The sequence below is a fragment of the Microtus pennsylvanicus genome, chromosome 6 (assembly GCF_037038515.1).
Source record: "Microtus pennsylvanicus isolate mMicPen1 chromosome 6, mMicPen1.hap1, whole genome shotgun sequence".
Lineage (NCBI taxonomy): Eukaryota > Metazoa > Chordata > Mammalia > Rodentia > Cricetidae > Microtus > Microtus pennsylvanicus.
The window spans coordinates 35196879-35224116 of NC_134584.1; the positions used below are offsets into that span (position 1 = coordinate 35196879).

The following is a 27238-nucleotide window of genomic DNA, read 5'->3' on the forward strand; positions in this document are numbered from 1 at the left end:
AATATCACTAGACTGATAACCATGAGGCCAGTACCTCCTAAGAGAAAGTAAAAAACAAAAAATAAACATAAAGCAAAGGGAGAAAAAGCCTTAGGTATAACTCAGGTCATCCACGTCCATTCTTCTAAACCTATAACTTTCCATTTACACCATTCCTAGGAAGTGCTGCCTTCTCCTCGTTTCTCCCTGTCCTGTCATGGCATTGTGTTCTCTTTGCCTGGCCCTTTTGGTACTTGGCATAGACATACAACAATCCTGGAGAGTGTGTCTCTAGTCCTGTGCCTTCTGCATTCTGTCCCCCTTGGCACCACAGTCATGACCAAGACCAGCCCCCATTCCCTCGGTCCCTTGTGGGGTGAAGTACAAACCGTTAGTGTTGAGCCATTGAGAGCTTGAGGATGCTTCTTCACCACACAAGGGAGCCTACACAGAATTCTGTTATTCATCAAAGGAAGATGTTGAGCTGCAGGTGTGTAGTATCCTATCTAGCATATCGATTCTCGACAGTCTCTCTGAGTTGAGGGTATTAAAAAAAATTCCGTAAGTCAAAATCAGGGAAGCCTTGAGAGGACATGTACAGTACAAAGTAACTAAAAGGGGAAGGGTCTTCCAGTCACACAAATGTAATTGAGATGTAGGCTTCAATCTATCAGATTCTGCGTGTTCATCTCTGCTCCCAAAGCCTGGACTTCGTTCAGGCAAAAGCAACGGTTTTTAAGCTGCCCATAAAGTCATGGCAGCTTTCTGTTCTAGTCCTCTTCTGCACTATTGTTTTGTCTCACAAAAGATTGCATTGCCTTCTCGTCTGCATCTAAAGTCTTCTCAGCTTGTCTCTTTGAGCAATTTATAGCTGTGTTGGATAACAGTCTTGGAAAAGCTTTAATCTTGCCAAGACTTCTTCCCGGTGACTGAGTTTGCATATTTCTTGGCCCATTCACAAACATCTCTCCCACACTGGGCAGAAACACACACTGAGTAGGCATGCAGAGATAGACATGCAAGCTGCGGAATTTCAGATGTCACAGGAAGGTGTGTGTTTCTTCCTACGGAGCTTCTCAAAGTGTCACTGCCTAGTGGTTGGAAGTAGGAGAAGTTCAATAACAGTAAATGTTTGTTTCTCAAGAATCTTGGGTAGAATTGTGTATATATAAATCTATAGTTTTTTGACAGTTAATAAGGAAAAAATAGATATTTAAAATGTTTTGATAATAAGTATTCTCACAAATAATCTTGATCAAGTTGTTTTAACTATAGTAACAGTAACTGAGGTTACTGAACAAACTGAGGTTTTTAGAGAAGAAAAGCCAGTATAGTCTAATATTCTGTATAGTATACACATTAAGTATATTAATATATATTTGAAAGTCTCATGAGCATTTATTTTTGGGGGGGAGTGGGAGAGCTTATTTCAGCTTACATTTTATAGTCCAACACTGAAGGATGCCAGAACATGACAGCAAAGCAGGAGCCTAGAGGCGGGAACTTATGCTGACACCATGGAGGGATGCTACCTACTGATTTTTCCCCCATGGCTTTTCATGAACCGTTTATCTCTCCTTTCTCTGTGCCCCCATCCGTCCCTCCATCTTCTTTGTCTGTTTGTCTTTGTGGATATTTTCTTTCTGTAGCCATGGCTGGCCTCAAACTCACAGAGATCCACCTGCCTCTGCCTCCCAAGTGCTGGGATTAAGAACATGTGCCACCTGTGCCCAGCTAAGGAACATTTCTTTGGTGCCATTAAAAACAGGAAAAGGCAGTGACCAGTTTCTCACAGTGTCTTCATAAACTTATGATTATTGACAATAAACACGTCTCCCCTTTTAAAATGCTAGTGATCAGATTCAGGGTCCTGGGCATGCTGGGCTACATCATATCACTAAGTGGCTACACCTTCTACCTTGTCCTGGGGCGCTGCAGGTGTCTTGAGCCCATTATGAAGCCCAGACAGGGCCGTGGGCTCTTCATTCCTGTCATTGATCCTGGCGTATGCAGATATTTTCAGGTAATCACTATCACCTGTCAGTATCTTAAGTATTATGTAATTTTCAAAATATGTCGACTTAAGGAGAAGCTCTTTAAAAAGCCAGAAATCGGGCTGTGGGTAGAGAGGACCATTATGTAGCAGATTTTCCTAGACCCGCCATTCCAGGGTAAACAAACCACAGTAAATTATTTTTCTGTAATTTCCCCCATCTCAAAACTAAGGGGGGAATATTCAATTTCAATTTGACGTGGTCTTGTCACAGCAAATAAATTGAGGCTGTACACAAAATTGTTTCATCATAAACTGAGTCCTGCATCCAGATCGCAGTCACAGTTCGAATTGCTTTCATCTGTCAGCATTCAGTGCGTTTCTGTTGCCGATCTGAGCCGTGGACAGTGATTTGGATACAGAAGTGGTCTTGATAACTAGGTCACTCCATCTGGACAAACTGTAATCACGCTTTGTGTCTTCCAGTGGGAAACATGAAATTACTGGCATTATGTAAAATGGGCATCACCACCAAGATGAGTTTGTATCTGCACAGTGCCATTTGTGAACTCTGAATTCAAAACAAAAAGGAGTGTAACCGTTTCCAGATATATGCATGTATAGCACTGCTAATTGCCTTCTTAAAGTAGTGTTCCAGGGCTCTGCCGTGGTGAAGAAGAGGGCTGGTAGCTCAGGATCTCACTTCCTTTAGAAAAAAAAATCATACTAGAAATAGGGAAGAAACTATTGATGGAAAAATCCAAGGAAATCATCCGTGGACTATTAATACTTTTAATGTTCACAATGGATGTTTTTAAAATACATGTCATATTCTGATAATGCCTTTCTATTGGGTCCTTTGAGCTACTTACAGAGAATCCACTGTGGATTAGGATTTTGTGTATGTCTGAATCCTTCCTCTCTGCCTCTTACCCACACACTTCAAGCTAAGATGTTCTAGTAATGCAATTATAAAGAGGAGAGAAAGAGAAGGCATCGTGACAAAGAAGTGGGAAGCAGCAATCTTGATAAATGGGCTGTTGTGATTATAGGTCACTCTAACCCTTCGAATAACAGCTAAGTAAGTAATCTGTTGACTGTCTCAGATAAGTCATCCCATGCATTCGACGTCATCATTACAAAAATTACTGTTATGAGAAGACAGGTGTGTAGAGCTTTCTGAGGAAGCATTTTGTCAGTATTTATGATGCAGAAGAACCCAGTGCATCGGTGTGGTTTAATTGGTTCACAGTAGCTTCACTCTTGCAACCATTTAAATCTGTGATTTTGAAGAGCACCACAGAAAGCACTAATTTGATCAAAAGAGAGAAATAACAAGAAAAAATATATACTTTATATGGGAAAGACTAGACTGAGGCTGAGGCAAAACTAATGCCAGGTGTTGGGACTCACACCTGTAATCCCACACTTGGGAAGACTGGGATCAGAAGGCTCCGGAGTTTGAAACCAACTGTGGCGACACAGTAAGACCCTTTCTCTCAAGACTCATGTTCTCTAATGATGCTGTTAAGAGTTAGTCTTGTACATTTTTTTTCTGTTTCTAAAACGTAGATTAGTATCACCTTTTTAGTCAGTGGTTAGGTATACATTTTTATAAAATAAACTTAGAATGGACACTGTATTTATTATACAATAGTCGTTCAGGTTTGTGAGAGTGAGGGAGGGAAGGTCTTCCAGATATACATTTACTGAGCATTTGAAAAAAAACATGAAAATTAAGGTGATTTAATAAAACTAGAAATGAAGCAATCGAAAAAGGAAGGTCGAGTGCTTGTTTCCCATTGTTTAACACATTTAGTGTGTGTGTGTGTGTGTGTGTGTGTACGTGTGTGTACGTACGCATAAGAGAGTGTGCCAGTGAGCATTCGCTTGAAGAGGTCCAAGCGACAGCTTGGAGGAGTCGATTCTTTTCTTCCCCCACATGTGTCCTAGGGATCAGTCTCAGGTCAGACTTGGTAGCGAGGATCTTTTCCCACTGAGCTGCCTTGCTGGCCCAACAGAAGTTTTTAACATTAGCATACTGTCGTATAAGTATTTCTTCGTTATTTGTTACTCAGTTGAATTATTTCCAATAATTCCTCTTCATATCTTGATCCTGGTAAAGTTTTGCATCCATGCCTTGTTATTTTCATAGGATTAACCCTTGTCAATAGAATGGTTATTTCCAAGACCAATTCTTCCCCAGAAGCTTCTCTTGAATATACCCGATTATCTTGTATTAGTTAATTTTCTGTTGCTGTGGTAGAACAGTGTGACCAAAGCGACTCTTTAAACCCCTTGCTTGGGCTTAGTTTTCCAGAGTTCATGGAGGCAGCAGGCTGTGACAGCTCACACCTCCAGCCACAAACAAGAGACAGAGAGTGAATTCAAAATCACTTCAAACAAGTCCAAACAATAACATACTTTTTCCAACAAGACCATACCTGCTTGTCAATTTCCTCATTAATATTAATGTTAAAGTGTTTGTTTCACATGCTTATCATGAGTACCTAATGATATTGTTCATTGCTATTTAATCTAATATTCATTACAAAGTGGTGGTTATTGACTATTGGGCCAGTTTAATGCTTGTATAAATAACCGACAAATATGCCTATTCAAGTACCAGTACTGCCAGAAAGCTGTGATGTATGCCACTTTATTGCTTTATAAGGCATAATCAAACACAGCGAAAACAATTCAATAGTATCTGTAATGTTTATGTATCCCCTCTCTCTGTCCGACCCCATCTTCCCTCCTGCTCTCTCTTTCCCTCCTTGATTTCCCACATAATCCACAGTGACCTTGAGCTCACTATGTAGCTAAGGATAACTTTGAACTTATGATCCTGCTGACTTTGCCTCCAGAGTGTTGATTCAGGTATGCAGCACCATTCATGAATTTATGCGGTACCTGGAGGTCAATCCCGAGGTTTCATGTATGCTTAGTGAACACTCTCCCAGTTGATCTAAATCACTAGCCATGCTTTGTGGACATTAATTTATCATATATATATAAAATACTCAGAACATTTTCTACCAACTATGAGTTCAATTTAAGTATTGCCTATTCATTTCTTTAATTTTGGTTATTTCCATATTTTATCCCTGATTCTCTATTCACAACTCCATAAGAATTATATGAGCACATAAAAATATGGACATGTATATTAAGAATATTATTTTTGTTTTCTTTTCAATAAATTACATAAATTACATAAGTTAAGAACCATGCTGCACATAAGTTGGCCTTCATAATGCCTTTATATAACCCAGGGATAGAATGCACAGGCAGAGTGCTGTTTTAACATATGCATTAAAAAAAGAAAGAAAAACAAGGGAAAAATAAATCCCACACTGGATATTGACTGGAATGCCTTTATGTGGTTCATATAGTCGTTATTTAGCTGCTTGCCACTGTGTCAGACTTTAGGTTATCTGTACAAAACCACGGAGCTGTGCGTGTAAAAGCACCTGGACCAGTTTCCAAGCTGCTCATGTCCATGGCAGAAGAAGAATCCATTAGCATTTTATTGCATGTCACTCTTATTTGTTCATATCAGAAACTCCTTTCTTCCCTTAAAGTCAGCTCCTTGTCCGGTGAATGGGTGGGGATACTAGAGAAGTCACATGGGGATACTATTGTGACTCAGAGAACTGGGACTCTTTGGTACCACGAACCAAGCAACTCTTAAATTTATGTATGCAAATGCATGCATAATATATATCTGTCTTGTTGTAAAAATAGACAAAAAGATAACAGTCCAAGTTAGTTTATTCATATACAAGGTCATTTCTAATCTTAAAAGTCAGCAATTAGAGCCGGGCGGTGGTAGCTCATAACTTTAATCCCTGCACTCAGGAGGCAGAGGCAGGCAGATCTCTGTGAGTTCGAGGCCAGCCTGGTCTACAGGAGTTAGTTCCAGGACAGCTAGGGCTGTTACACAGAGAAATCCTGTCTCGAAAAACCGAAACAAACAAAAGAGTCAACAATCTGAATTAGTGACTATCTTTTTAATTACAACAACCAGTCACATACTAACTACTAAAGAAAATGAAAACATTCATGATAATCTTTGCTTCCAGGGAATATGGAGCTATTGATGACGTAGATATTGACCTGCACATTGATGTCAGCTTTCTGGATGTAAGTGTCAATTTCTATAATATGACCCATATATTTAAAGGGATTTATCTTCATTCTAAGACACTCAGCTTTGGGTATTTTTTTAGCACCATCATGCTCTGCTTTTCTTCAAGTGATTTATGAAGACTGATCAATGAAGCTGAGATCATACATTGTTTTCATTGTTTTTCCATACATCCTGAACCATCTGTGTTTTAGTTAGAGTGCTTCATTATATAAGTTCTCAATTTTATTTGTCATACAGAAAGGCAAAAATGAAAGAATACTTTGGCCTCCTTTTTACACAACATTGTTTTTTGAAATAATTTATAGGTCCTTACAATTTATGCATTCCATTAGCCTAAGTTTAAAAGACATGATTTGTTTTTTTTTTTATTTTAAGGTTTAAAAGATGTCAAACTCATCTTTTCAATTTTTTTTGTGCAGGAGGAGATTGCTGTGGCTTGGGAAGTGATCCGAACAGAACCTATTATCGTCCGATTGCACTGTTCACTGACACAGTATTTAAATGGCCCAGGTTAGTCTCATTTCTCCATTGTTTTCGAGAGTAGGACATTAGCCCATACTCTTCTTTTTATAGTAAAATTCTCTTCATCTTCTTTACTGCTCCTCCATTTAACATAAGAAAGGCCTGGCTTAGTTGATTTTCTCATAATTCTCTCATACACTTGTTAAATTGGGGGCTTTTTCAATTTTTGCTTCCATATCCATCTTAATAGTAAATTTCTAAAACAGTTATGACTTTCTTGTTGAAAACTGGGGAGGAATTGGATTTCAAAGAGACTATTACGTATAATATATGAGTAGAGGTAGAGATATTGTGCTTGAAAGGAGACAACCAGTTATTCCAGGGCAAATAAGTAGGTTTTATCTTGACTTATGATTTTAATTATTGCAAACAAGTAAAATGGTGAAAAAACATTGTATTAAATTTTATTCAGAAGGCAATGTTGTACTGTTGACAGCAATTACATTATTATTTATTGTTTCAGAATTTCATACTTGCACACAATGTATTTTGGTCAAATCTACTTTCTTCTACTTCCTTCCTTTCCTCCCCTGATGAGGCTTCCCTCTTAATCTCTCCTTCCCCTTCTCCTTTGTTCCTCTCTTTTAAAATTCCAAACTCACTTAATGCTTTGCTAGTTGCTGGTTGCATGGGCCATCAGCTGGAGCTTGGGGAGTCTTTCAATTCCCTGAAGAAAACTCACTTTCTCTCTGACAGTAGCCATCCACTGCCAGGATCCCCTGAACTAGAAGGGGGACAGAGTGAGTCTCTCCCATCCATTCTGATTTTGTTTGGCTCAGCTTTATGCATTTAGTCGCAGCTACTGTGAATTCATGTGTGCAATAGGCCTGCCATGTCCAGAAAACACCATCTTCATCTTGCTGTCTGCATCTAGTACCTCTGTCTCTTACAATTTTTCTGCCCACTCTTATGAGATGATCCCTGAGCCTTAAAAGGTGGGAGTGTGATTAAATGAGACTTTATTTCTTTAGGGGTGTTTTGTAGCTTTTCTTGGAAGATATCCATATTTATAGTAAAAGGAACCTGTAGAAATTTGTGACTAATCCAAGATTTAGATTGACCTACTTAACAGTTCTTTTTTGAAAAGTATTTACTTCTATGTTCTAGAAATGTATGAACAGCACCAATTTGAAGTATAGTATTTAGTTAGGGCTAATCTTTCTGTGAATAAAAGAAAAGGGACAAACATTTTACACTTTGAAATTAAAGAGAAATAATTTTTATTGTATATGCTTTAAACATGAATACATTTGTTATGATAATATGTGTTACATAGAATTGTTGATCTGTAAGTCCAGTTCCTGATTAAAGACACAAACCCTGCTTTGTTGAAAAAGTTGAACAGTTGTCATTAATAAGCTCTTTTGTTTAAAGCATCTCATTATTGATATCTCTATGCCTATGCTTACATGATCAGAGTGTATAGAATGAATTTTCAAGCATTTTCACTCCCATTATCCTCTCTCACCTCCCTCACTGTTCTGCTGAAGCCCTTCTTCTGACAACAAACCCTTCCTACTTTGATGTCCCATGTGTGTGTGTGTCCATGTGTGTCTGTGTATGTGCGTGTGCATGTGTGTGTGTATGTGTATGTCTCCCACTGAGATTAATTATGGTTCTTTGGATGAGCATGAGTATAGTGTTATTTACTGGAACATAGGCACCTTATCAGTGGCTACAACACTGAAGGAAACATTAACGTGCCTCTAGACCAGTAGTTCTCAACCTTTCTAATGCTGCCACCCTTTAATACAGTTCCTCATGTACGGTGACACCCAACCATAAATTATTCCATTACTACTTTATAACTGGAATTTTTCTACTATTATGGATCATAATGTAAATATATGATATGCAGACAGTTTAAGACAAACCTTGTGGAAGGGTCATTCGGACCCCAAAAGGGTCTGAAGGGATCATGACCCACAGCTTGAGAGAATACTGTTGTAGATCCTCAGTGAGGGGAAGACCTTCTGAGCAGGGTCTCAGTCTTACAAGGATCCTTTGCAGCTAGCCACAGCTTTAGTGAGTCCACAAGACCAGTGGCTGGCCATGTCTTGTCCTGAAGTCTTGCTCATGACTGTCTTCCCCCATTGCGTTCTTTCCATCCCTTTTTGGTCATATTTCCTGAGCTTTTGGTGTACTGCTATAGGAATTCTGTTTAGGAATGACCATGTCACAGGCATTTCTAAAGTTGTGACGTTTACCTTTCTTAGAAAAGGATGTTTGTCATAGTTTCTAGTTTTATGTATTAGTACGGCTGTGCCCTCCTTCCCCCTTCTCTTTTGATGAAGCTTAACTCTTTTAGATGAGTTCATCCACAAGTACTGGCTTGCTTAGTCCGACTTTAGAGTTTATGATATTTTTCAGCTCATTATTACTGATTTTGAGGACACTATTAAGTTTTTAAAACATTGTTAAAATGTTTTATAAAATGCTTTTAGAGTTAATGAAAATTACAGATAGGATTGAGGTTCCCTGTGTCCTCCATGCTATTTCCTTGACTGTTGTTTATATAATGCATTAAATAGAATTAGGTGCAGTTAATTGCATTCATTTTAACAGTATTAGTCATTTCATCTCTTGAGCTTTGGAATATTTTTAAAGTAACATTTTGAGAACTGTTTGGTATACTCTAAATTTTTAGGTCATTTAGATTGCATTCTAGAGACTGAGTCAATATTTATTATCTCTAGTTTCCTTAAGATTAAATATTTTAATAAAGCATTGACATTTATCATCTAGGTTTTTATGCAATGATTAGGTTTTAAAGTTGGGTTTATTTCTTTTTAGAATTACCTATAACATATTCCAGATAAACATCATCGTCAAATGTTGCCATTTTCTCTATGTGGTTTACACACTCTCTACCTAGAAGTGTTTTAATTCTTCTAGTGTCTTTGGACCTTGCTACACTTTAAAACTGGGCCAGTGCCCTTTAGGTTTCTCTCTCTTCTCTTCTTAGTCCCTTTTTTTTATCTGCCTGTGAGAAAGAAGATTATACCTTTGAAACCTTAGGGAGACACAATGTGTCTGATTTTCTTAATTTTTAAAGATTTATTTTTATTTTATGAGTGCTTTGCCTGCATACATGTCTGAGCACCGTGTGCATGTCTGGTGCCTTCAGAGGCCAGAAGAGAGCGTCGGATCTCCTGCAGCTGGAGCTACAGACATTTATGAGCCACTATGTGCATGCGAGGGACTGAACCCGAGTCCCTTGTTGGAGCAGTAAGCACGTTTTGCTCTTGAGTCATCTCTCTAGCTACTTGTTTTCTTTTCCTTTAAAAGAAACCCCTGCACTGAATTTCCAGGATTTCTCTTTTAATACAGTGACGTCTTGTTTGGACACAGGAGACTGGACTGATGTCTTATGGAAGGATTAGACCATATTTAGGATAGAACTGATGGGTGTCTGGGGAATTCAGTGCTCCAGCCTGAGCAGGACAGCATGGGCTGAGGACTGTGGAACCTGTGTGATCTGATTGTGGCCTTTCGAAGGGCAGGACTTGCTCTAGTCATCCCAACCCTTATTATTCCTGGCACATTTGGTGCCCGTGTGGTGTCACTGTGATCTGTGCACTGATTTTCCTCCCCCGTCATGTCATTACACTGCTCCTCAATTGTCCTTTCCTCTCTGTCCTGTAACGTTTCTGCCCTCCCAGAGGATTCTCACCAAGAAACATTTATTTTTTCAATTTGGAAAATTAAATAAAACCCTTGACCTCAAATTCCCTTTCAGCTGGCCCTGAAGTACTGTTTTCTTTCTGGTCAGATTTTATTACTAGAGGGTTTGCTCTGCTCCCTTCGTTTCTTTCCTTTCCTCTCTTAAAATCCACTCAGATCAGATTATGGGGCCATCACTGCACAGACAAATCAATCATGGCTGTACCATGGCTAAATAGTCCTGTGACCAGTTCTGAGTAGTCATCTTACCTCATCTTCATTGTTAATCTGTTGTTTCCCTTCCTTGAGAGCCTTTAGTGAACGTGTATTCTGGAGTCTCCACCCTCTTGGCTGTGCCTCACCAGGCTTCCTTGCTGGATGCCTGACACCCAGGCATGTGCAGCCTCTTTCCCAGCATTCTCTCCTCCCTGAGTAGTTTTGGTGTTATGATCTTACATATGTGTATATGATGGCTATTTCAGACTTGCAGCTTTAATGCGTACCTCTGCTTGAATGCCTTTTATATTTTATTGCCGTTTTCACTCTTCTACTTGAATGTCAAACAAACATTTCAAATTTAAAACCCTTAAAATTAAATAATCAATTCCACTTCTCCAAATAGCTATTTACGATAAGTCACTAATTTCAAAAATTATTTAGATATATACACACACATTATGCATGCATGTATGTATGCATGCATGCATACATGTATGTGTCTATGTATGTATATGCACATGCAGCTCATGAAATATGCACCCCATCGAGAGCATGTAGAGTGAAAATTAAGTCTGTGCTTTATCCTCATCTCCCACTGATTAAAAAGTTGTGTCATATACTAGCCTGTTTTATTTATAATTTCAAAACATTGTCTGAACTGTCCTAAGTATGGTTGCTGGAACAATTGCTTATTTTGAGATTGCTTGTCATATTTCTATATGCTACCTATCAACATATGCAGATATTTACGTTAATACACAACCTGCTATGATCTTATATTTAACCCTGTGTAATTTAAATAATGCTGCCAAGAGGAGTGTGCGTACTTTGGATGTGTGTGGGTGCGCATGCCCACGCACACAATTAATAACTCAGTCATCTTTTGTGACTGATTTTCAAGTCAATATTGAACTCTGTTTCCCCTCTTTCCAGTGCCCACGGTCGACGTCTTTCAGATTTCTACAAAAGAGCGATTTGGATTGGGACATCAGCTGAAGAAGTAAGTTTACTGAAGAGCAAAAAAAAAAAACAAAACAAAAAAAAACACCCCCCTCCCAAAAAGAATTGCTTTTCAAGGGAACTGAATTTTCATTTTGCTCTTTTGCTCAGTTTTTATTCTCTTACATCTTTTTCAAGTGCATCCCTGGGGATAGGACATCATCTTGGTGCAAAGATCTGGATCTGTGTTTTAGTCCACAGAGCTCCTTTTCCAGATTCCCGGGTATTTCTCGCTTCCTGTCCAAATCCACTCACCCTTCCACACCCCACACTATACCCTTCTTGCTCCTGTGGACCTGGAGTCTTTCTCTTTAATGTGCCCAGCAGAAGCAAAGGCAGGGGTATGGATCAGTGACTACCGAGCTTTCTCCTGCAGGACTCATTTTGAGCTGGTTTGTTGAAGTTTGTTTTTCTGTCCTCCTGAGCCACTGCCTTTTACAGCTACTCCTTCCTAATATTCAGTTGGCGGCTTTCACTGCTTATTCATGTGGCCTGGAGATGATAGCTGGTTACCCCCCCCCCCCGTCTCTGAACCAGCCCTATTTCCCATGCCTTTGCCTTTGGAGCATATCTTCGTGAGGTTTTGTTCTTCTTATTTCTTGGTCCTTTATTAATAGTATCTCAGTTTATCTTTTTATAAATGCACATGGTTCCCCCAAAACATAGTGTGCTTAGAATTCATTTCAGTAAGCAGATACATTCTTTACTATGTCATCATTAGCATTTATGATCTATCATTTATATAGTCACTAAGAATCTGGCATACTTTGGTATTAATAGATGTGAAGCAGAAATAAATGATGGTAGGTTTGAAAGTGCTGAAGAAAGATAAACCAAGCTTTTGTTTATTGTACTCATAGAATCTCATGGGGTCTTACTGATCACTTTTGTTTTCTGATTTTTAAGTCTGTTTTACCTAAAACCCTGGGAAAGGCATCATCCTTGAGAGAGCTGAAGACAAGGGCAGCACACGTTATGTCTTTGAATAGAAAAGTGCAGTAGGAAATCACAGAGGTCGGAGTTGACTTCTCAGCTTCTCTGAAGTCAGTTTCAAACTGTTATATGTGAGGATGGAGGTGTTGGAATAGGGAGGCTGTGTGCATCCTGAGTACTTGTGGTTTGCCTGGAGGAAATAACTATGCTGTCCACATGATCTCCTTTGCTGATCTTTCTTGCACAGGGAACACAGTTCTATATTCAGACAGAATCTAGATGAGCCTCTGCCTTCCAAAAAAGGATATAAGACTACTCCAGATGAATAGTAGAGACCTTTTCTTATCTATTGATTTTTAACTCTAAAACATGTCAAAAGATAACGTATTTATTATGTAAACCTACAACATGATGTTTCGAAAACACACACACACATTGTGGGATGGTTCACTTTACAAATTAAAACTTTTGTTCACAATACCAAAATACAAATTGGCATTTTCTGGTAAACCTCATTGTATTCTTTTAAAAATATTTATCTTTTTAGCAGTGCATAAAAATTATACACAGCATTTTGACAGCATGTGGTGATTCTGCACAAGTTCAACATATTTATTTCTTTGGCATCACATCTCTGTGATGAAAATATTCAAAATAAGCTTTTAGAAATACACAGACAAAGTCCTTACCTATGGTCACAGTGCTTGGCAGCAGCACAGAGAACTTCCAATTCCTATCTTTTTATAAGTGACCACTCATTGCTCTGACTCCTGGCTGCCCACCTCTATCCTATTCTACCCTCTGACAACCATGCTTTCCCATAATATCAGTATTTAGTTTGTGCACAGAAATGAGATCAACATTTTTAGAACCTGCATAGAAACGAGAGGATGTTGGACTTTTCTTCCTTGCTTGACTTCTGTCACTTAAAATGACCCTCAGATCCATCTATGACTTTGCAAATTGACAAGATTTTTATTTTTTGTGGAATCATATTTCATTTTTCCTTGCCCATGCTTCCTTGTTTCTTTCAGCTAGAGCCTGGCTATGAAGCCCAGCCTGGCTTTTCCAGCATCAGTCAGCTTCCCAAGTGCTGGAATTGCAGGTTTGCACCACCACTCCCAGCCGAGCTAGTCACCCCGATGGGTCCTTAGCTGATTTCTAGCTCGTGTCTAATTTGAATAGTGCTGCAGCAGACATGTGCCTGCAGAAATCTCTTCTCTACAGATTTCATTTGTTTGAATAAATGCTAATAGGTGTGCTTGCTAGATAACCTGCTCGATCTATTTTAATAGTTTGAGGGAGCTATAGTCCGTCTGCCTGTCTATCCATCCATTCAATCTATCTATCAATCTGTAATTTTTTTTTGATTTTTCTATGTGTGTGAAAGCATTTTTATGGAGTTGGTTCTCTTCTTCCAATTTCATGCGTATCCTGGGGTTGTCAGACATCACAGCAAGCATTTTTACCTGCTGAGCCATCGCATCGATTCCCATAATGGCTGTCTTAGTTTAACCAGCACCATGGGCTTCCCTTCTGTGTACATTGCAATCCTTCCTTGTTGTTTTCTCTTCTCTGATAAGGACCAGAAATCTGACTGAAAATACTGACATATACCCCCAGTTCACTGTGGTCGGAATATAACTAATAAGTGCTGTACTTGTCAGAATTTCAGCTTTTAGAATTTGTGAGACTTCTTGAAGGACTATTTATTCTTCCAGATCCATAAACTTGATTTAGTAAGAGCCTGTCAGATCCTGTGTGCTAATGCAGTGGTTTAGTTCTTTGATCAGGATGCAGCCCACGCCTTTCCCTTTCAGTTTAATGAATTTTCATTTTCATCATATGTCATCCTTTATTGAGTAATGTTCCAAGAGAAAATACTTTAAAATTTCTTGTGTCAGCTTCCTTTTCCCTGGTGCCGGAAGCCTTATGTGATGTCTGGGCTAGTCCATACCTTAGACCTATAGGACTGGCCCAGTTTTTCTGACACTACACCAAGGTAACTTTGCTCAGATATGAATTATGGATGATTGCATTCAAAGTGGGAGGAACTGCTCTTTTAGGCGCTCAGTGTTAAGTCTAGATCTGCACACAAATGCAGTGTCAGATAATCAACCCTTAACTTTTAGGATTTCGTGTCTCTAAAGACAAATGGACTTTACGAGGAATGCTTAGCACATTAGACTATGCAATGTTCTCTTCCAAAGACTCACATTGGGGCATCTGTAAATCTTTGTTTTAGATTTAGGGGAGCTTTTCCAACACAATTACTTTGGGGGGGGGTTGAGACATGGTTTTTTCTGTAGCTTTAGAGCCTGTCCTGGAACTAGCTCTTGTAGACCAGGCTGGTCCCGAACTCAGAGAGATCCGCCTGCCTCTGCCTCCCGAGTGCTGGGATTAAAGGTGTGCACCCCCCCTCTCCCCCCAGGTCCAACACAATTTCTTTTATTTCTTTCAGTTAGTCTCTGTTTCTTACATGAATCCATGGCTTATCCATCTTGGAGAGGAGCATGGCGGCACCTTTATGTTACATTACTTTGGCGCTGCTTTCTCTCTCTTTTTTTAGCTTTCTTTTTACTTATTGTTTGTGTGTTTCACATCACGCATCTCGGTCTCACTTATTTCCCATCCCTGTATATTCACCCTCTGCCCTTGCAGCACCCCACCCAAAATAAAATTTAAGAGAAGAAAGAAAAAAAAAAAGAGGGCAAAAATCTCACCTTGGAAACTGTAGTGTGACATAGTGAATCATGCAGTAAACCCTTTATTCGTATATCTTGACTTGCAAGAACTCATTACAGCCAGTCATTGGTCTGGTTCGAGGCCTCTAGTTTCCACTATGCTATCGATGCTGGGCCCTCACTAGGACCTCTCTTAATTATCCTGCTGTTGCCCTGTGTGGTAGAGATCCTTCAGCTTTAGCTCTGCAAATAGATCACAGATTGGATGGATAATTGAGGTGTTCCAACCTGTAACACTCGTTCTGGGCTTGGATAGTTGCAGAATTGGTCAGCCTTCCTGCTCTACCTTGTCCTCACTCTCAGGGTAAGCTCTTCAGCATTGCCCTGGGATTTCACCCCCTTGGGGCTGTGAGCAAGGGGTGGGGCCAAGTCACACCTTCTCCCCTGGGCATACGCCTTCTTTCAGTGTGTGGGATAATAACAACTATTTTCTGGAATTGAGATGAACATTTTTATTTACAAAGCTGCCTTTTATTCCCTGGCATAGCATAGCTGATAAACAAAATATTGGCATTGGTTTTCCCTCCCAGAAGCAGTTTGCAGATGTAGCAAAAGAACAGGACAATCAGGCAAACTTGAAGGGATTTTTTTTGAAAGAAAGTTAAAATGTCAAATGTATTATACATATAATGTGTAATTGTAAAATTTCACATCTACTGAGGTACCAGCACTAAGGCATCCTTCTGTTCTGTGACTTGCAAGGCGGGAGGCATAGCCATAGTCTAAGGTCCTTTTGCAGATAGCATGCTGTTATAGTCCCTAGTTGGCTCTCCATAATTCTTTTCCATGAAGCACCAAAGGAAGCAGATATTGTGGAAAATCCTGACACCAAATTCCAATCTTATGATAATAACCAAAAATTTTAGGAATATAGACTTTTAAAAAACACACTAGCATATATAGAGGTGATTGGGCTGTGCTTGAAGACCACATATTTTTACATCAAATATTTCTACATACAGTTTTGCAAAAGTGAAAAATTAACTTCACTTAAAAAATTCATGTAAAAGTTACTGATTCTGAAGGCTGCTCTCAGGATTCTTTTTAAATCTATTATTTCATAAACTCTCTGATAATTGGGGTAATTAGAATATGTCACTATTTTATTTTAATTTATTAATAAGTAAGTTTCTTGATCACTTGTTATGATGTAACTTGTCATAAAAAGCCATGGTAATTTCTTACATTCTGGCTCCTTTAATATGAAAATTCTTACACAACCCTAACTTAGCATTTTACTAATGGTTGTGTTATTTTCCTTTGGTAATGTGTTCTTATCGCAATAAATACCTAAGCATTGGTGAGCACAGTATTGACAGGGTGGCAATCCCAGCAGTAGGAAGACAGAGGTTGTCTGGTCTCTGGGGGCTTGAGGCCAGCTTGGTCTTTGTAGCAAGTTCTAGGCCAGGGCTGCATAGTGAGACCTCGGTCTCAAAGCAAAACAATGAGAACAGCACCCTGAGTTCCCCAAGCTGGCAAACAAGTAAACTCCAGAAGTATTGGTGTAGATGGCGGTGGAACTGTGCTAACAGAGTCGCCTCTGCTTTGACAGGATCATGCAGACGTTCGTTACTCAGCAGTGGAAACAGAGCAAGGAAAAGTCCAGTTGCCTGCATGGTAAGAAGCTGTCGGAGAAGAAGGTGAAGTCACCTCTGCATTTGTTTTCTACCTTGCGCAGGTTGGTAACAGGCATCTTCATCTTTGTCTGACTGCTCCGCCCTTAGAGCCCCACTATACCCAGTGTGAAGGATTCTTTCTCACCTACATGTCTGTTTTCTTTATGATTTCCAACAAATTACAGGTGTCCCGACAAAAACATAGGTGTGCTTATTTTTTTTTTTTAAATCAGTATGGGTAAAGTTTACTAAAGTTAGATTTTGTTTTCGCATGACAAGAAGAGTCCTCCAAATTTCAGTTCTTCATGGAGTTCTGGGATAGGTCAGAGGGAGAAACCATGCTGGAATCTTCTTGTGTTTGTGAGATGTGGTTTAATTCCAGTGACGCATTCTGCACCCGTCTTTGGTTTGGGTCCTAACAGGGGTTGTTGATGAGTTGGCAGCGTATGTCCCCTGGTTGAACTGGGGCACTGATGCTAGGTCCAGTTTCCTCCCATGCTAATTGTTGCTCATCTCCAAGGTCGCCCAGCTATCCTCCCCCTGGTTGTGGCAAAAGCAAATCCAAACTGAAATCTGAACAAGACGGCATCTCCAAAACGCACAAGCTGTTGCGGAGGACTTGTTCCAGCACTGTCAAAGCTGATGACGTGTGTGCCAAGTCGCACAGGACCTTCGGGCGCTCGCTGTCCAGCGACCCCAGGGCCGAGCAGACGATGTCCACCCTCAAATCGCACAAACTCTTGGGCCGGCCCTGCCCCACAGCGGGCAAGCAGGAGGACTGCCTCACGCTCAAGTCTCATAAATTATTGACTCGCTCTTGTTCTGGAGACCCGCGTTGTGAGCACAGCAGCAACTTGAAGCCCCACAAACTGCTAAGCAGGTCTTACTCCAGCAATCTCAGAATGGAAGAGTTATACGGGCTGAAAAACCACAAATTGCTCAGCAAGTCTTACTCCGGCGCCCCCAAGTCATCGAAAACCGAGCATTTCAAGGAACCCAACGCAGAGGGCAGGAGGCTCTCGCTTACCTCAGGGCTTATCGGTATTTTAACACCATCATCGTCTTCTTCCCAGCCTCCCGTGCGTAAATACTTCTTTCATCTTGCCTTCTTAAATGTAACTAAGGAACAGGACATTTGTATGCATTTTTATGAGACCTGGGAAAGGAAAACACAAGATCCGTTTAATTTGTTTTGTTTTTAAATTTGCTGGGTTTTTTTTCTTGTCGGGGGGGGGGGGGCATGTTTTTTTTGTGTACTGGATATTTACAGCTGGCATAGAACAGTTAGTACTGGTTCTGGGGAAAAAATGTAATCACTCACTTACTGTCTGGTTTGTGTTCCTACCACTGAGTTCTATTAAGAATGGAAGGAATTCAGCTAGATTTACAAAGTTTTTGATCTGTATTAAGTAGGTTATTTATCGTTTCTTCCACCACATGAGTAGTGGAGGACCACACTTGTCTTATAGTTAAGCATAATATTTTAGTTCTATATTAGAGAATTTTCTCTGTGAACATTTGGTTGGTGCTAGCGTTCAAGAGTTTCACATGAAGATTTGCTCAATGTCCATTTTATGCTAAAGCAGTTCTTTTTGGGGGGAGTGGGAGGATGTGGGTCCAGTTGATGTCTGTACGGTTGATATTGACTGTGGATCAACCCTACACCAACTTTACCTCTCTAGTGATTGGCACAGCCAGCTTCAGACAGACTTACACATGTAGTTACATATTCAACAATGGTTGAAAGGTTTTGTTTGCGGTTTTAAATATGTGCATGTTGTGAGTGTCAATTTAATGATTCATATGCTAAGCCAGCCATATGTTAGTTGACAAAACAAGAGGCTGATTTTAGTCATCCTTACGTAGATTTCTCCCTACAATTGATTACAAATACTTGCTTGAGGAAAACTTGACAGTCTTTATAATTTTAATGAATACACTAGACACTCATTTAAAGGTATGCCTTAATGACATGGAGAAAGTTATGCCTATCAGTTCTACAAAGGAATGTTTCCCATGATAGTTTCACCTCAGAAGGATAATTTCAGATAATTTGTGAAAGAAAACAGACTTTTCCCCCATGTACTTAGCCTGCTAATCGGTTTAGTACTGGGCCTTTTGCTAGCCGCTGTTTAATTTTCCTTGGAGGAATCATTGAAGCTGATAGTATTTGAAAATTCTAATGATGGTATGGTCTTTTTTGGATCAGTAATAGAATAAACTAACTTTCTTTTCATGTAACAATGACAGGTATTTTTACTAAAGGATGGGAACTTAAGAATATCATTTTGTTTAGGCAAATATAGTTGATTATATATATCATATATATAACATATATCATATAATATAACATATAATATATCATATAATATAACAAAATTGGTCCATAAGGAAGTCTAATATTTTAATATCATAATAGCTGATAATAATTGTGTGATCATCTTCATTTACTTCTAAAAAAGGGAAAAGCTATCATTTCTATATTCTCCCTAATAAAAAGTTACTTTTGAAAAACTTTGCTTTTTATAGACAAATGGTGCAAAATGCATTCCAATCCGAGACCGCGGCTTCCTGGTGCAGGTATGAATTAAGATCCTTCGCGGTGGGAGCACCTCGTCCTGGCTGGGTTTTCCCGTTATCCGAGAACCTTACTGGCTTCTTTCCTTGTATTGTTCTATTCAGACGATTGAATTTGCCGAGCAGCGGATCCCTGTGTTGAATGAATACTGTGTGGTTTGTGATGAACCACACGTGTTTCAGAACGGCCCCATGCTTCGGGTAAGTATCCACTGATGGAATTCCTGTGTTAGCATGGAAGATAAGTGAAAGCATCCCAATATAAAAACAAGTAGATGTAGTTTAAAATAAATCTACATCTCCCTAGGGCAAACTTTTAATATATGCTAAGTGGTATCATTTGGAAGGAAAGGAGTTAGTATTGCTTCTGGAAGTATCTGTGAAAGAGTAAGTAATTTCTCTCATTAAGAACGTGTTCCTTATGTCTGTCATCAATGTGTTCATTTGCATCTATTTCTATATTGGCAACAAGTTTCATAAACTTTATATTTATGTTATTTAATAACACATAGCTCTGGAAACAGCATTTAATAATGTTTAAAAACTAAGATGCTTTGATGTGTTTGTTCAAAACCCCCAAATTTGAGTTATCTGGTTAGTATACAGAGAGGCTCCATGCAAGTGTGAGCAGGCACACGGTAGTGCTGGGAAAGTCAGAAGGGAATCTGAAACTGCCAAGTCAATGCCATAGTTGTCAAATCACCAACGAACTATGGAAATGGAAATCAACAGACATGTGTGCTTTGTTGGGTGAATTACCCAATTTAAAAATTAGATTTTTTTCACAATAATGACTTTATAAAATTTTAATCAATAAAATGTTGCCAAAAAGTCAGTTTTTAAATTGACGTTTATGTACTACTTGGGGTGGTGGGGATGAGAGCTTTTACCATAGGCTCTTGGATTTGAACACCTGGTCCCCAGCTGGTGGTGTTATTGGGGAGCTTATGGAACTTTAGGAGTCAGGGCCTTGCTGGAGGAACTTCATCACTAGGGGAGGCCTGTTGCCATGCCTTCCCTGCCCATCTAGACCGCTGGAGCAGCAAAATCAACCCTTCCTTCTTAAAGGAGCTTTTGGGTGTGGTATTTCATCTCAGCATTAGGAAAGCAATCAATACAATTTCTAAGTCACTAATGTGCACAATTAGGTGATGTTTAATATAATCATGGTTTTAACTACCATCACTAATTCCAGAATATTTTCATTGCCTAAAGAAGAACCCTGAACTGCTAACAGGCCTCTGCACTCTCTCCCTTTCGTGGTGCCCTGTAAACCACTGATTTCATCTCCTTTACTGTAGGGTTGTATGCTCCCAAGTTTCATCCTTGCAGTGTGGATCAATACTCTGTTCCCACTTATCATCCAATATTCCATTTTATGGATGGACACTGCAGATAGGATTATCCATTCATCAGCTGATGGAATCTCCAGGACCTATGTTTGCTGTCTTCTGAGGAATGATTGAACTGTTTGTGTACTGACTGCCTCCTTCCTACTATCTGTATGTGACAGTTCACTTTCTCCACATCCGTATTCCTTCTTCTTTCTTCTTCAAAGGAGTGTGTAAGGGTGTGTGTCTGTAGACAGTCCATTGTGTATGAATCTAGCTCTCTGTGTTTTGTAATACTGTCATAAGGAGTGATAACTTGGAGAATGTTTTCATACTATTTGGCCATTTGTATATCTTTAGAGAAATGTCTGTTCAACCGTTCATTATTTTTATATTGAGTTATTTTAATTTTTATTACTGAGTGGCAATTATTTTCTATTCTGGATATCATATCTTTATTACTAGATCTTTATCATATATAAATGATGAAGACCCTTTTTTTGTGCTTTTCTTTGTGATCCAGTAAAGTTTTATACTTTGCTGTGTGCCTAAGGAACCACCAGCTAATTAAAAGCCACACCAGTACAAATGCTTTTTTCTAAGAGTCTTATACCTGGTCTCACATTTAAGTGAGTTGTTTTGAAGTTAATTTTTGTCACAGATATGAGGTTGTGGTTTAGATATGTGTGCTGCAGGTATGGACCCAGTTTCTCTAATGTATTTCTTTAAAAAAAAACTATTATTTATTGATTGTGGTCCTTTGAAAATCATCTGGCCATAAATATATTAAGATTTTCTGGACTATGCATTTTATTTCCACAGATCTTAATGTCTGCAGTTATGCCAGGAATACACTGTCTTGGTTTACATAGATAGATTTGTAGTAAGACTGAAATCAAAAAAGTATAATTAGCTTTATTCTCCTCTTCTCAGATAGTTTTGGTGAGTTGGTCTGCCTTGCTTTGCTCTATCAGTCCTGTGGTCATCTTGTCCATTTTTGCAAATAAAAACATAAAATCAGTTGGTATGTGTATATGTTTGCATTTAGCCTGTGCATCAGTTTGAGAATTATTCTGTAAGTTTGCTGAATTTCTTTATTAGTTCTAATAACTTATTTTTGGTTTCTTTTAACGACCCTCTGTAGAAGATATCGTAGCTTCTTTTTCCTGTTGCTGTGATACTTAAGGGGGCTGATGAGCCAGCTCATGATTAAGAGATACTCAAGAAAGAATGTTGAGCCCACTGATTGGTTCAGAGATATTCGAGAAAGGCTAGTGAGCCCACTCATTGGTTCAGAGATATTTAAGGAAGGCTGGGCCACCAGCCCATTGGTTAAGAGGTTCTTTAGGAAGACATCAGCCCAGTGGTTAAGAGATAATCAACATAGAAAAAGAAGTGACTTATTTTTGGCTCATAATCTGGAAGGTCCTAGTCCATAATAAGCTGGTTACATTACTTTGACATATGGTGTGGCAGCGTATGATTGCAGGCAAATGAGATGCAGAACTGCACACCTCCTGTCTCAGGAGCAAGAGAGAACAGAGTGGCTGACATCCCATGCTGCCTCATAAGTACACATACTAATGACCTAGTAATTCCACTCTAGGCTCCACTTCTTAAAGCTTTAACATCTTCCCAAAGGACCTCTCTAGGGAGCAAGGCTTTAGCACATGGGGCTTTGAGCAGCACTCAAATCTGAACTACAGCAGTCTCTTTCAAGACAGAGTGTTGTTGACTGTGTGGATCTAAAAAAAAATTATAACAGGACATTCATTTAACTGAGCTGTTTACTCCTATTTCTATTTCATTTATTTTTCTAACTGTTATTAAAAATAGAAGTACTAAGTTCTCCACCGTTGAGCAGTTCATTTTTTACCTACAATTCTGCCACTGTTTCCGTTGTGTATTTTGGAGGAATGTGTTGATTAGCATGCATTTACACAATTACATTACATATTCGTGATATCTTGTATCCGCTGTCTCTGTTGGCAGTTTTGTCCCGTTACTGTAATCTCTACAAGCTCTTCAGTCACCTCGTGCCTCTGTCTCTCTCCTCCATTCCTACTAACAAGAAAAGGGTGTTGGTTTCCTATTTATTTTCCATATGCATTATGTCTCTTTCAATTCATCTGTTTCCTTAACACTAGGCCTCTTTAGTGTGTTAGACAGCTGTTTTCTAGGATCTCATATTAATTCCTGTAGTACAACATTGTAATCTGTTTTCATACTAACCATAAATTGAAAAATCTGTTTTAGATTAATGCCAACTTGATTTTAGTAGATTATCATTGTGCATGTTATTGAGGTGTGGGAATGACACACATGTCATAGCGCATGTGTGGAGATCAGAAGACAGTTTTGTGGTGTCACCACCCCCTTCCTTTCCCCTTCATTGGGATCCGGGGTTGAAGGTTATTAGGCTCGAGGGAAGCCCCGCACTGGCCAGTGTGTCTCGCTCCACACGTCTGGTCTTCCTCCCTTATGCCACTAAGCACAAAGACACAACACCACCAACATAGATCAGAAATTATGATTTTATCTAGTGTGCCTTTAAACTAGACAGAAACTGATCAAAATGCTAGAAGTGAAAAATTGCACATACACACACTTGTTCGAATTTGTTTGTTTGTATTTTGCCGTTTCTTGTTCTTACCCATGCTCATTGTTTTTGTATGTCCTGTCTAAAGCTCTTGGAGTATCAGCTTAAAATACTCCTTAATTTTCCCCAAGGGATAATTGCACTAACCTTTTCAAGTTTGAAGGACAGTAACATTGCACATAGAGTTATTTGTTGACTCTTTTCCTTGTTTTGATTGGAATTTCTCCTCTCCTTGATACTTTGTGCCATTGCATGCTTTTTGTGTTGATGGTCTCTGAAGAGAAATTAATTTTGTGTGAGTCTCTGTGTCCAAGTTTCCTCATATGGAGGAGCTCGCATTTTTCTTCCGTCGTTGTTTTTCAGTAATTTTCTATAGTTCTGTTCTGATCTTTGGTTTTCTGAGTCAAGATCTTTCACTGTAGCCCAGATTGGCCTGAAACTTACTGTGGAGTCTAGGCTAACCTGGAGCTTCTGGTGTTAGCCACTCCAGTGCTGGTTTTATGTGCGTGTGCATCAGCAGGGCTTTTGGTCTTTTGATTAAGATTATGTGTTTATCCTGGTGGAGTTCATTGGACTGTCTTGGCATGTAGGTTAATATTTTTTTCACAAATTTTCTATGTTGGGGAATATTTTATTAAGTATTCTTCCTATATATTTTTTTTTCTCTTTCGGGACAACATCATTAATATATTTGTATAAGACGGTACTGAGTAGACCTCTTAGCCTTGGTTTACTTACTTCACTGTTCTGTTACTGACGTTACACTTGGCCTACAATCAAACATTCCTGAATCCTCAGGTCCATTTCTTGTGTCCCTCAGTGAGTTTTAGTTCAGTTTTTATGGTTGTCAACCCCAGAATTTATTTCTTTTTATAAATTCTATATATTGATTCTTTTGAAATACTTTATTTAGAGTTTGTTTTGGCTCTTTAATCATGTTGTAAAAGCTTCATAGTCCAGAATCTGTGCATTTTCCTGAACTCTGTGTCTCAGTTGCCTATCTCCTGTACTTTGTCCTTACTTTATTATTTCTTCGCATGCCTCATTCCTCTTATGGGAAGCTAGACGTCCTGAATATACTAAAGTAACAGCATTGGAATCAGACCTCTGTCCTTTCTAGGATTTATTTCTTGATGAATTATCATCAAAAGTATTTGTTGAGCATTCCTTTAATGCTTAGACTGGTCTGTGTTTCCTCTTTGTAATAACAAAGCCAGCTTGAAATGATATTTAGTGCCATCTCCTGAGTTTTGCTTAGTTTTCTTTTCTCCTCCTCCTTTTCCTCTTCCTCCTCATCCTCCTCTTCTTCCTGAAAAAGCCAAGAATTTTCTATTTAGTTCAAACTAGCTTCCATCTTGTGGCAATCCTGCCTGAGCCTCTCAAATGCTGAGTTTTGGCATACACCACCATGACTAACTACAAGTTTTTCTTCAGCACATGGCGTCCTGGTCAAGAATGTGGCCCTCTGCGTTCCTAGGCATGCGTAGAAGCCTTTCATAGTTCTCATGCTTCTTTTTCTTACTTAGCCTTTCCTCCAAAGCATTTTGTTAGCTTTGGCTGTTACTTACTGCCTCTGTAATGACCAAAACGCTGATTAATGTTAGGTTCTAATCCTGGGGATTAGATTTAGTACTAGCTGAGTTCCATCAGACAGAAGCAGACAATTGTTCTGAACTTGACTTCAGAGAGCCATCAGGCGGGGTCCATCATAGCCTTTTGGGAATGACCTCCCTCCTGCTTGTTCCAGTTTCAGGAAATGTGAGCTGCTTCTCATGGCTTAAGTTCTTACCAAGGTGTAACTATTTGGAGTAAGTGCTTCCTGCCTCACTACAGTATTTAATTCAGGTGGTTGAGGCAATTTTTGCTAGTTTTCTTTTTTAAAGTTTTATAGGGAGACAAAAGGTTGGGTTATCACTAAGCCATTTTTGTTGATAGCGGTTTAAAAATATGCGTTCTACTACATTTGTGTAGTAAAACTGGTTTTAGTTTGAGAAACAGTAAAATGTGGATAGATGTCAAGGTAATGATTGACCTAGTGTGTGCCCTGATTATTCATTGAGGAGGGGGGTCATTTCCCATTGTGGGATAGGCACTGTGTATGGATAGTTTGTTTAGTGAATCCTTAGTTGATGTTTTCATGCAAAACTCTAGTGATTTACTCCTGTGGGTCAAATAAGGTTTTTTGGTTTTTTTCTTTTTTTGATTCACAAGGATTAAATAATTTGTTCAACACCGTGCAGATAGCGTATCTGTATGCTGAGCTTTGAGCCTGATTCTGTTCGACTTCTGGGCTCTCCATCTTAAACATTAATTAAAGCATTGGTGGGTTGAAGGTGCCAGGCAGATTCTGTTCCACTTTTTCCAGGGAATCACAAAAGATTATCTTGTTCTTCAGAAGATGCTTAAGAAGATAAACCACCCAGCCCATAAATAAATGATGTTATCAGAGGTTTTTAATATCTCAAGATTCACATGGGTAAACAGCCATTCTATTAGCATAATTGTCAGATCTTATGATTTATTTATTTCCCTTTATTCAAGGAAAACAGATGAAAAATTATTCTCCTAAGCCATATACTATTTTTTGATAGTCTACCTTTATTTTTTCCTCAAAATAAAATATATGGAGCTGAAGCAGCATGTATTTGTTAAATTGTTATGCGATTTAGAAGAAGAATGTCCACTTGACTCATTAACTATCAGAACTCTTGTTGTCTCTGCATGCAGCTCTTAGAAACTGCAGTCCTTTTCTGCCGACGTTCATGCTTTGACCTTGAGTTTATCCATGGCAGTGCTGGCTCCACTGTAGAAAACAACAGGAATTCATCAATACCAGGCACTCTTTAAGTACTTTTTATGTGTGCAAAGTACTTTATGTGGTTGTCAGTATTTAACCCTCATACTAGCTCTGTGAGTTATTATTGTTCCCACTTCACAGGTGAGGCATGAGACATTCAGTGTTCCTCTGCTGGTAAGTGATAAAGACAGGGCTCGAGCCAGGCAGAGCGACACCAGGACAGACTCTCAGCTTGCACACTCAAAGGACCGTGCTTACGTCCTTCAAGTTCATGGCACACGTGATTGGCAGTCTCCACTCTGTGGTTTCATGGCTGGCAATTCACTCCTATAAGTGGCAAAGACACCACAGTTAACTCTTAATATTCTTTCTGTTGCATTCCAAATTTTGTTTGATTTATTCCCACATCAGTGAAGGTTGGAGAGAAGAAAAATATTCTGAATAAATATTATATATAGCTAGGAATTAGGTGGTTAAATGTTGCTGTGACATAGCCGACCGAAATCAGACAAGTGCCCTTAGCTTTTTAAATAATGATATAAATGACTTAAAATCAAATCAAGTAATTAAAATCAAAGACATTTCTCCTGTTTGAAGGGAGATAAATAGAAAGAACCATTTCTTAAATCCATTAACAGATGCTTTTTTAATTTAGGCAATCCTATGTTTTTTTCCTGTATTTCTATTGTATTTACATTTCAGTATATTTTCCTGTAAATTTAAGAGTTACATATATTTTCTTAAGAAATTTTAAACCATGATTCACTGACCATTGGTTCAGCCCTGTGACCTGTTTCTAGCTGTGATAAATCCCGAAATGGGTGTCTTATAACACAGCTCGTTGTTTAGGAGACTAAACCACGCTTGGCTTCCATGGATTTCCCAGCCTAAGATCTTTATCTTCCCTGCTTAGATTATTTCTCATATTTTCCTTGAAGTCTGCTTTTCTTAAGATGTTGTAAATGCCCGTTGCGAATCTGCCTTTGGAGTCCTGTAATGTTGGTCCCTGCTTGCATTCTTGCTACTCTGCTCAGAGGACTAGGTTAGTAGTGCTTTGCATCCTTTCTGCAATGCACTTAAAGCTCTTTAGAAGTCTTCCAGAGCTCGGTTTTC

At 39.0% G+C, this 27238-nt stretch overlaps 1 protein-coding gene across 2 annotated transcripts in view; it reads left to right on the forward strand.

Moving 5' to 3' along the window:
• Positions 1-27238, forward strand: part of Parp8 (poly(ADP-ribose) polymerase family member 8) — a 165299-nt gene that overhangs the window by 102244 nt on the left and 35817 nt on the right. For both annotated transcript variants that reach the window (XM_075976032.1, XM_075976031.1), the window contains exons 9-15: positions 6058-6118; positions 6545-6635; positions 11463-11529; positions 16758-16883; positions 17342-17900; positions 19351-19401; positions 19504-19599. In XM_075976032.1, the coding sequence (XP_075832147.1) occupies positions 6058-6118; positions 6545-6635; positions 11463-11529; positions 16758-16883; positions 17342-17900; positions 19351-19401; positions 19504-19599 (1051 nt within the window). The remainder of the gene's footprint in view (positions 1-6057; positions 6119-6544; positions 6636-11462; positions 11530-16757; positions 16884-17341; positions 17901-19350; positions 19402-19503; positions 19600-27238) is intronic.